Genomic DNA, 11,592 nt, shown 5'->3' on the forward strand with positions numbered 1-11,592 from the left:
AGGATTCCCAAGACTTTTGGGAGATTATGTGAGTTGACAAGATCAAAGTTGAGCTTTTTGGAAGTTGTGTGTCAATGCCTCTGGTGTAAATGTTGCACAGCATTTCAGAAAAATAACATCACCCCAATTGTCAAACATGATCATAATGTAAAAAGTTTACAGAAAATCATGTAGAATGTTCAGCCATCAGTTTCTGACCTCAAGCTGAAGCACACTTGGGTCCTGCATGGGTTTGGGCATTGTATACATTTGAGTGATTTCGGTTCCTTATTTCGATTTCATTTCCGAACGATTCTCAATTCTGATTCTTTTAAGGGACTGGGTCAAAACAAGTTTACATCGTTTAAAAAAGAAAATGAAAATTATGAACATCCAAATTCTCAGCAGCCTGCAGCATTGATGAAAATAGAACATTTGACTCAAGGTTCTTAATAACCAGTATCTATATCAAACCTATGAACTAAAATGCAATGTTGTAGAAATTCATTTTTAACAGTTATTTGGGACAGTTTTGTCATATGTAATGGTTTATATGTGCAAGTCTTAACTTGACTTCCAGTTTTAAGCTTGTAGTCTTTTATTTTGAAGGGTGTGCATGGGAACTCAGCATTTCACACAAAAAGTAACTTCCCAGAGACCTAGCAAACGCCTTTGGCTCAGTCCCTCATAATCTTCTGTGGACAGCGCTTGACTATTTCAAGGTCCCAGCAGTGCTTACAAACTTGGTTAGGGCCTACTTCAAGGATTTCCAGCTCTGTGTTACAACAGCAGGGTACACCGCTGCATGGCAGCACCTGGAAGTCGGAATCATGGCTGGGTGTACCATCTCCCCGCTGCTATTCACCCTGGCCATGGAGGTCATCCTGCGAGCCTCTCAGAGCCTACATGGATGACCTCCCCATACTTACCACAACCAAGGCCTGCACTGCACGATTGTTAAAAAAAAGCTCCAGGAAAAGATCGAGCTGGCTCGCTAGAAGAGCCAGCCAAGTAAATCTAGAAGCATCTCCATCGTCAAGGGGAACTCGTCAAACCACCACTTTCACGTTAATGAGGAACAAATTCCAACTGTCTCTGAGAAGCCTGTGCATAGCTTAGGCCGGTGATACGATGCTTCTCTTAAGGACAAAGAGCAAGTAGAGAAACTCAGAAAGGAGGTGGCCAATGGCCTGAAAATAATCGACACAACCCTGCTTCCTTGGAAGTTGACGCTCTGGTGCTTGCAGTATGGGTTACTTCCACGACTTCTTTGGCCACTAACCCTCTATGAGATCCCAGTCTCAAAGGTAGAAATACTGGAGAGACTGATCAAATCGTTTGTGAGGAAGTGGGCCTTCCCAGGTGCCTCAGTCCCATTGGGTTCTATGTTAAAGGGATGTTACACCTGCCCATTTCTAGCCTGGCAGAGGAGTACAAATGCGCTAAAGTAAGACTGGTAATGATGCTACTGGATTCCAGCAATCCACTGGTAGCATACACTGCCCCCATCCTGGCCACTGGGAGGAAGTGGACATTGCTGGCTGAAACTGAACAGGCAAAGGCAGCACTCAGACACAAGGACATCGTTGGCCGAGTGCAGGAGGGGAGGAGTGGCCTTGGGGTCGGGGCCAGTAGATCAGTATGGACCAAGGCCACTACTGCTGAGCGGCACAAGCTGGTGGTCCAGATGGTACGTCAAGAAGAGGAAGCGCAAAGGTGCTCCCAAGCTGTGTCGCAGCCCAAGCAAGGGCAGTGGTTGGCCTGGGAAGGAGTGGAGGCAAGGAAGATCACCTGGAAAGAGAGATGGAGGCATTCAGGGCAAGCTTTACCATCAGTGATGTATATGACGTATTGCCTTCTCCCACAAACCTAAACCAGTGTTATGCCAAAGATCACAAGTGCCTGTTATGCCAAGCAACGCTGAAGCACATCCTGGTTGGTTGCCAGACCAGCCTTACTGAAGGCCGTTACACCAAGTGTCTTGCTGGTGATCTGGAGAACCAGCGGATGTGGGTGAATGCCCTCCCACCCATGTCAGCCAAATGGCAACCAAGGCTGTTTGTTCGGAAGAGTGAGAGTAAAACCGGCTACACCAACAAGCCACAAGAAAGCGGACAGCTGGGCAGTGGATGAGACTGGAAGTGCTGGCAGACATGGACAAGAAGCTCTGCTTTCCATCTGAGATTGCAACTACCACCCGACGACCAGATCTAGTGGTTTGAGCTGCCTCTCTCAAGCTCGTCTACATCATCGAGCTCATCGTGCCCTGGGAGGGGGCAGTTGAGGAGGCATATGAGCGCAAGCGGCTGAGGTATGCAGTACTTGGGGCCGAAGTGCAACAGCAAGGCTGGAGAGCAGATGTACGCCCGGTGGAAGTTGATTGCAGCGGGTTTATAGCCTCCTCAACATCCAGGCTACTCAGAGAGATGGGAGTCCGAGGGAAGGCTCATAGGCAGGCAGTGAGAGATCTCTCCAAGGCGGCGAAAAAGGCCAGCTAGTGGCTGTGGATAAAGAGGTTTCGGGGGGTGTTCCTTTTTAACACGGAGCAAAGTTAACATAACAGTATTTTAAGTTCACTTGGTTATATTTTTCTGTTTGCATTTGTTGTTGATCTTAAATACTGGGGAAACTATGCAAAACTATATTAATTTGAGAAGGGGGACAATACTTTTTCAAGGCACTGTATATATTTATGGTGTAGCCATTTAATCATTGATGCAGGGATCTTGTCAGATGTACTAACCACATCAGAGAGACACAAAATCGAGCACGGACGCATAAAATCTGTGAATTCTGCAACAATAAATGCCCAAAAGTGGAGAAGCTATAATAATAAGAATTTCAGAGAAGGCCATTACTTTTTTTTTTTTACAACAGTGTACAGTATATGGTATCTAAATATTTGCATCAGTTTAAAAAAAAAAAAAAAAAAGAACAGTTTGTACATTGCAAACTTTTACTTGTGCATTGATCTTCGTCTTCTTTTCCTTTCGGCTTGTCCCAATTAAAGGTTGCCACAGCGTGTCATTTTTTTCCCTCTAAGCCTATCTCGTGCATCCTCCTCTCTAACACTCACTGTTCTCATGTCCTCCCTTACAATATCCATCAACCTTTTCTTTGGTCTTCCTCTCGCTCTTTTGCCTGGCAGCTCCATCCTCAGCACCCTTCTACCAATATACTCACTCTCTCGCCTCTGAACATGTCCACCCATCATAGTCTGCTCTCTCTAACCTTGGGTCCAAAACATCCAACTTTGGCTGTCCCTCTAATTTCCCTCTTGTGCATTGATAAACATGGATAACAGACAGCCTGACAGAACCTACTGTATCCATTTTTCTTTTTTTGGGGGGGGGGGGAGTAGAAATACACCTAAGACTCAAACTACAAGGATAAATAGGTAGGTTCCTGAAAATAACTATTTTAGTTCAATCTCAACAACTTGCATGGTATTATTCTCCTCAGGTGGCCGCTCTGTCAGGTGATGCTCGCCGGTGTTTGGATATTTGTCGCAGAGCTACTGAGCTCTGTGAACACGATTCTTCCACCACTTCCATCACGAGATTGGTGGGGATGAATCATGTGATGGAAGCACTCAATGAGATGTTTTCATCCTCGTACATCACTGCCATCAAGTAAGATCCTCATGATGATAATGCATCACAATGATACTAAAGATGCTATTGTGTGTGCCTTCAGGTCTTCTTCAGTGCAAGAACAGCTTTTCCTTCGCGCTGTCATTACAGAATTTCGGCGGTTGGGTTTGGAGGAAGCAACATTCCAGCAGGTAGAAAAACAAAAAAAGCAATCACTATTTGTTGTTTTCTCCTCTTATCATTCTATACAACAAAGAGGACAATACAAAACAACAAAAATGTTTGCACACAGTTTGCGTCTTTTTCATTTATTTTTTTTATCTTTATTGATCCCGATGAGGAAATTGAGAACAGATTTCGCCTGGTAGGTAGCAGACAGCAGAATAAAACAAAGCGAAATGAAAGCAAATATAATTGGCTGTTATTTAACTGTGTGTGGTTTTTAGTTTTTGGCCGGTGTTTGGTTTTTTTTTTTTTTGTTTTGTTTTTTGTTATTTCCAGTGGGTGGTGGTATATTCAAATGGTCAAGTATAAAGTATAGATTCAATCTTCACAGGGAATCTTCAATCCCGGAACCCCTTGGTGGACACAAACAGTGAAGGATGCCATCAAGCTGAAGAAGGACTCCCATCTGGCCTTTTTGGCCTGTGGGACTCCTGAGGCAGCTGATGGTTACTGACTGTCCAGTCCTAATCAGAGTCAGCTTTAATGGCCAAGTATGCAACAACACACAAGGAATGTGTCTCTGGCAGTTGGTGCTGCCCTGGTATGGCATTCATATTGACTACAGCAAAAAAGAATGAACAAACTACCAAGAACGAAGATCAGTAGACATTCAATTAAGAGGGAACTAGAACACCTTCAAGACTGCTTCGAGGAAAATCTGGTCCACCGTCTGCCGTCTCAGAAGGGTGAAGCAGTGCACCACAACACTGTGTATAGTGACGTTCGGGTGCAGCTGACTCGTCTCGGGACATTGTGAATTAGTAGGGAGAATATTTCAAAGACCTCCTCAATTCCACTGCTATGCCTTCCCATGATGAAGCAGATCCTGGGTTATCTGAAGCGGGCTCTCTTATCTTTGGATTTGAGGTCTCTGTTATGGTTAAAAAGCTCCTCGTTGGCAAAGCAAGGGATGGATGACATTCGCCCAGAGTTCCTAAAGGCTCTAGATGTTGTGCGGATGTCCTGGATAACATGCTTCTGCAATATTGTGTGGATATTGGGAACAATGCTTTTGGATTGACAGACTGGGGTAGTGATCCCCCTTTTTATAATAGGGGACCGGAGGGTGTGTTCCAACTACAGGGGGATCACACTCCTCAGCATCCCTGGTCAAGTCTATTCAAGGTTGCTGGAGAGGAGGGTCCATCGGGAAGTCGAATCATATATTTAGGAGGAGTTATGTGGTTTTTGTCCTGCCTGTGGAACAGTGTGAGGGAAGAATGGAGCGGGAGATCAACAAGCGGATCGGTGCAGCGTCTGCAGTGATCTGGTCTTTGTATCAGTCCGTTGTGGTAAAGAAGGACCTAAGTAAAAAAGTGAAGCTGTCACTTTACCATTTGATCTACGTTCCTACCCTCACCTATGGATCCTGGTTACAAGTGGCCGAAATGAGTTTCCTCCAGAGGGTTCCAGGCTCTCCCTTAGAGATAGGGTGAGAAGCCCGTGACCCAACCCAGAAAACTAATGCTAATATTGGAGTAAAAATGGCACAGAGTAATTGTATAAATAAATAGTAAATTCTGCAATCAGTCAAGGGTGTTAAAAGAAATATACTGAGAATGGTGTGCTTGTTTATATTTAGGTGGGTATTTGGTATGTCAAGTCTGCTCTAAGTTCCTCATCTTTTAATGTGGCTTCAAGTACTCATGTTTAATTTATTTTTTCATGTCACGTCATTCTGTAACTTTTAGCATACATTACCAAGTAATAGTCACGATTAAGGTAATGTTTTTCTGTACTATGGATAAGTAATATTCCTCCCACTTGACCGCTGCAGAATGTAACTAGTTACATTTTTCTAACTTACTTTGAAATTAGGTAATTAGTAAAGCATCTTACTTTTCAGATCAAGTAATCCGTAAAGTAATTAAAAAGTTACTTTTATAAGATAAGACTGCCCTCAAGTATGAAAGATGCTAACCCACACAACTGGTTAGAGTTCAAAAATAGAAGCTCAAATTATATTTTTTCCTTTGCAGCGCTTATTTTGACCATGAATAGTATAGTTACCTGAAAATTAGATATTTACATATCAGAACTCAGTACAATGCCGTATCCCAATACCCGACACATTATATTGCATTGGATTCCAGAACCCAACCACTTGACCACATTTCCTGAATATACATGAGTAATCAACATCTACTTCCTCAAATTCCCACCAACATATCTGATTCCCGTTTCGCTGTTTGCCTTTCAACTTTGGTGTAGTAAAAAAACATGGCAAGATTCTTCCAGAAAAATTCCCTCCATGTCCTAGTGCAGGTAGTTTCATGTATCTGGCACATATTAAGCCATTCTATATCACTAATATTAATGCTGAATTCTTTTTGTGACATCTTTAATTTTAAGTGGACTATTTTTCTTTCATAATTGTATATGATAATGGAATAACACTAAGATTTCTGTTCTTATACTTTAGTTATAAGATTTGTCACCAGAGGGAATTCCTTGTATTTGTGTTCTGCAGTAATCTCTCAATTATAGGTAAATCCTGTTTCTTGAAATGATATTTCTGGGAAAGATCCTGAAAACTCTGTGGCTGCTCATTTTCCTCTAGAATACACCAAGCTGTGATACTTCAGGCTTGGGTTGTGCAGAATCAGAATCACCTTTAATTGCCAAGTAATTAACAACAAACAAGGAAGTTGTATCCGGCAGTCAGTCCCACCCTGCTCCGACATTCAGAACAAAGAACAAGTGATATTCAGTTAATAGGAACTATTTCTGATAAGAGTCACAGTGGTGCAAGATGCAGTCTTTATTTAGAGCAGTTAAGAGTGCGTCAAAGGCCCACATTAGGTTAAGATTGTACGCGTGCCTTTACTCGTTCGTGGTTCCCGTTATAGACCAGTGACATGACACTTGTACAAAGGGAGCAGTTTCAAATGACGAATCATGCAATAGTCAACAGTATATATAGCTAATACTAAAACTGATTGGACCAGCAGGATGTGCTTTGTCCTAACAATGGCAAAAGCAGAAAATAGTAGGTTCACTGATCAAGAATTTAATGATTTAATTGCTAGAGGGGGAGAAAACGTTTGAATGCCTGCTAGTTTTGACTTGTATTGATCGGTAGCGCTTACCCGACAAAAGAAGCTAGAAGAGCTGATAGCCAGGATGTGGAGGGTCCAAAAGGATCCTGCCCCCTCTGGAATGGTATACTTTCTAGAAGGTTTAGATTTGTCCCATGGTAAAGATTTGAACGCGACCGACCAATTGCATTCCTCGAGCACTCACCAGGCTGTGATACTTCCACCTAGGCGTGTGCGATATAAACTGTATACTTGGAAGAAGGTATAGATTTGAACTCTACCAACCAATCGTGACTGTATTTTGATGGTCTCATGACATCCGCCCCAAAATAAGAATACTAAGGTATTATTCAATGTTTCCGGTGAAAGTTGGACTCCGCCAAGGCTGCCCTTTGTCACTGATTTTCTTTAAAACTTTTATGGACAGAATCTCTAGTGGCAAACAAGGTATCGAGGGTGTCTGGTTAGGTGGCCTCAGCATTTCATCTCTGATTTTTGCAGATGATGTGGTTCTGTTGGTTTCATCCAGCCGTGATCTCCATTGCTCACTGGAGTGGTTCGCAGCCGAGTGTGAAGCTGCTGGGATGAGAATCAGCACCCCCAAATCTGAGATCAAGGTCCTCAGTCAGAAAAGGGTGTGGGTTGCCCTTTCCAGGTCGGGGATGAGATCCAGCCCCAAGTGGAGGAGTTCAAATATCTTGGGGTCTTGTTCACGAGTGAGAGATCAACAGGCGGCTCGGTGCAGCATCTGCAGGGATGCGGACTTTGAATCGGTCCATTGTGGTAAGGAGGGAGCTAAGTTGAAAGGCTAAGTTCTCAATTTATCAGTCGATCTACGTTCCTACCCTCACCTATGGGCACGAGATGTGGGTTGTGACCGAAAGAACAGGATCCTGGATACAAGCGACTGAACTGAGTTTCCTCCGCAGGGTGTCCGGGATCTCCCTCAGAAATAGGGCAAGTAGCTCGGTCATCAGGGAGGGCCTCAGTGTCGAGCCGCTGCTCCTCTGCATTGAGAGGAGACAGATGAGGTGGTTGGGGCGTCTGATCCGGATTCGACCCGGACGCCTCCCTGGTGAGATGTTCCGGGCATGTCCCACTGGAAAGAGACCCTGGGAACGCCTCAGAATCCCTCCAGAAGTGGTGGCAGAAGTGGCTGGGGATAGGGAAGTCCGGGTATCCCCGCTGAATGTACATCCCCAGTGACTCGACCCAGAGAAGGGGTAGAAGATGGATGGCTATTATTTACTACTATGAGGTGCAGCAGGAGAGCGGGAGAAGGGAAAATAATTTGGGAGGTAATTAAAACAAAATAAATGCCCCAGCGTCATGCACATCATCGCGACTGAGACTGTTGCTTTTAGCGGTGTTGTTCTTGAACGTGACTGCGTACGTTGTGGCAGAAGAACAAATGATGAGGAAGAACAGAAAAGAGAGGAAAAATAAGGCTTGGGGCATTGGCAGTTTGCAGTTGTTGCTACTAATGTTCATTGCCATTGCCCGTAACCCAAGTATGAATTTTTCAAGTCCTGGTTGAACCTATTCTTACAGTGCCGTAAACAAGTAATTACCCCCTTCCTGATTTTTTTCATTTTCCTTTTTGTATGTCATTCCTCTCCTTTCCAGTGCATGCCTCCACCCTTCTCACTGTTCCTCCACCTGCTCCCTGCAGATCACAATGTCATCTGCGAACATCATGGTTCAAGGGGATGCCCATCTAACCTCAACTGTCAGCCTATCCATTACCAGAGCAAACAGGAAGGGGCTCAAAGCTGATCCCTGATGCAGTCCCACCTCCACCTTAAATTCTTCTGTCACACCTCACCACTGTTTTGCTGCCCTCTTACATCTGTACTATTATTTCTCCGCCACACCAGACTTTCAAATGCAGTACCACAGTTCCTCTCTTGGTACTCTGTCATTGCCTTTCTCTAGATCCACTAAGACACAATGTGGCTCCTTCTGACCTTATTTGTACTTTCCACTAGCATCCTCAAGGCAAATAATGCATCTGTGGTACTCAATGACGTAGAATAAAAACTGGACTGGGCACTATGCATCCATCATTGACTCCGCCATGGTCAACAGTCTCTGATTTCTGGTCAGGGCAAAAAGTATGGTAAACATACACACATTGTTATGGAAAACGATGCAATAAATATATAATAATTAATTATGAACGTTAAGCTGGAATACGCTTAGCGGTGAAAAGTTACTTTGCGACTGCCTGCAAGGTTTTGACACCCAACAGCGCAACAAAAAAGCTCAACCTAACGTATTCCAATTAAATTCGATGTTATTATGTTTCACAGTGTAGAATTGTTAGAATGTCAAAGGACGTCAACTTTCACGTGAAATACTTTAGTACCCAAAGCAATATTTTGCCCTGACAGGGAGTTGCATGTACGCAGTCCAGTTTTTATTCTACGTCATTGGTGGTACACTTTCTAGGCATGAAACTATACTGTTGGTTGCAGATACTTACTTCTCTATCTTGAGTCCAGCCTCCACTACTCTTTCCCATAACTTCATTTTGTGGCTCATCAACTTTATTCCTCTATAGTTACCACAGCACTGAATTCGCCTTTGCTCTTAAAAATGGCAACTAGCACACTTTTCCTCTATTCTTCAGGCATCTTCTTACCCGCTAGTATTCTGTTGAATAAGTTGGTCAAAAACTCCACATCCACCTCACCTTGCTTCCATACCTCCACTGGTATGTCAGGACAAACAACTTTTTTCATCATCTTTAGTGCCTAAATCATTGCCACTTCCTGGTCCTTCACACTTGCCATTTCTACTCTTCCGTCTCTCATTTTCTTCATTCATCAACTTCTCAAAGTATTCTTTCCATTGATTTAGGACATTACTGTCACCAGTCAACACATTTCCATCTCTGTCCTTAATAACTGCTCCACATTCTTCCCATCTCTATCCCTCTGCCTGGTCAACCTGTAGAGATCCTTTTCTCCTTTTGTGTTTAACCTGGTGCACATATCATATGCCTCTTGTTTACATCGACATTTACGTCTTCATCAAAACTACATCATCAAACAAACTACTAGACTGGGCCTACTGAAACTGAGAATATACTGCACAATTTAATTTAATTGAAACCAGATTAATTTTATTTATAATTTTATGATCTGTATTCATGAGTGCAAACAACTTTCGTATAATCACACTTTTCGTCTCTCTCAATGCACTCCTGCAGTCTACTTGCTGCTCCTGGCTCCTGAAACTTGGCATCTTTTTGCCTTCACAAGCGCATCGATATTAGGTGTGAAATCATGAGTAGCAACACATTTAACAATGTCATTCAAGTGTTTATTTGTTAATCTGGAGCGCTGCTTTGTTTTATTATTGTTCATTACGAAGAACACCTCTTCACAAAGCTAAGTAGTCCCAAACATGGATAGCACCTTTGGAGGCATGGCTGTTAATTTGGGGTAACCTGGCATGAGGTATTGATAAAATATATCCAATCCCATGGACCCAAATCTATCTTTCATAGCGGAATCGCACTGCAAATCAATAAGGTCGAGTTGAACGTCAGCTGGCCATATCAGAAGGAGTCACTGTAAATGGTGAGCAAAAAAAAAGCCAAATTTGTTCTCAAGTTCACTGAATACTTGAAACTTCTGCTCAAACTCTCGCAGAAAATCTTTTATGTTGTCTTTATATTTAGCCAAATCCTTATCGGGATTGTTTTCAACCTCTATTAAATTGAATACACAAACAAACTGTCACGTGACATCACATACTAAGAAAGTGTAACTGGATTGGCTGGCTGTTTGGTTCTGACCTGAAGTAACCCTGCCTGGTGGAACAGACGCTGAATTTTAGACTGCGAATTGTAGCCAGTTGAATTTCAGACAGCGAATTGTACCGAGTTGAATTGTTAACATTGAAAAGTTACACTGAAATACAACTATTGAAAATGTGATCACTTTACATTTCAAATTCAAATCCTGTTTTCTGCGGCATTTGAAATTCAGATCCTTGTGGCACATACTCGTACAGTATTTACTTCCATAGTTTACTCACTTTCTCTGTCTTGGTCAAATTACATCGACAGGGTTTGTTGCGGTTGTCACTCGGAAGACCCTGAAACTATTAGTTTGTGCAACAATACACATTAATGCAGCCATGTTTCCTCACAGGAAGAACAATTTTAGCCAATGAAATTACTGGAATAGCTGTCAATAAATAACACTTCTGTGTACCCTCCAGATATTTATACAGCATCAGGCTCTGTGTCGGGTGGAGGGTCTGCAGTCAGTTGGTGTATCAGAGGTTCTTGCAGTCTGTCACCGCCTAGGAGCCTGCAGGTTGTTACTACTGGAGACAAGTCACTTGTCTCTCCTGCAGCGTGTACGCCTTAATGTTTGCCAAGATGAAATTCTCTATGCCCTCAAGTCTGACTGAAGTGGTTCTCTTTAATTTTTGACATTTTGTCAGATTAATTTGAGCTTTGTATTCATATTGCATTTGCCCAGTATTAGTTAGGCTGTATTTTTGAATGAATAACATTTTAGTATTTTGCCCAAGCTTGTATTTTCCTCTGATTTGTTACGTGATTTATACTTACTGATTTGCTTTTTTGCGAATTAAAATGTTTTTGTAATAAATTTTATACATTGTGACTGTGGTAGAAATTATTAGAATATATGGGAAAACCAAAAGTGTCAATGACATTTGCAAGATGAACAAAGCCCAAGTAAAGTCAGGTTGTTCGATAAAATGTAAATAAAAAA

At 42.6% G+C, this 11,592-nt stretch overlaps 1 protein-coding gene across 4 annotated transcripts in view; it reads left to right on the forward strand.

Annotated features, from left to right (window-relative positions):
* The window catches only part of orc1 (origin recognition complex, subunit 1), a 116,065-nt gene extending 104,594 nt beyond the window's left edge, over positions 1 to 11,471 (forward strand). For all 4 annotated transcript variants that reach the window (XM_061825621.1, XM_061825622.1, XM_061825623.1 and 1 more), the window contains 3 exons: positions 3,442 to 3,611; positions 3,676 to 3,763; positions 11,069 to 11,471. In XM_061825621.1, coding sequence (XP_061681605.1) covers positions 3,442 to 3,611; positions 3,676 to 3,763; positions 11,069 to 11,263 — 453 coding nt within the window. In that variant the 3' untranslated portion in view covers positions 11,264 to 11,471. The remainder of the gene's footprint in view (positions 1 to 3,441; positions 3,612 to 3,675; positions 3,764 to 11,068) is intronic.
* The last annotated feature ends 121 nt before the right edge of the window (positions 11,472 to 11,592 follow it).

Source organism: Syngnathoides biaculeatus, chromosome 7 (assembly GCF_019802595.1).
Source record: "Syngnathoides biaculeatus isolate LvHL_M chromosome 7, ASM1980259v1, whole genome shotgun sequence".
In the NCBI taxonomy this organism is placed as follows: Eukaryota; Metazoa; Chordata; class Actinopteri; order Syngnathiformes; family Syngnathidae; genus Syngnathoides; species Syngnathoides biaculeatus.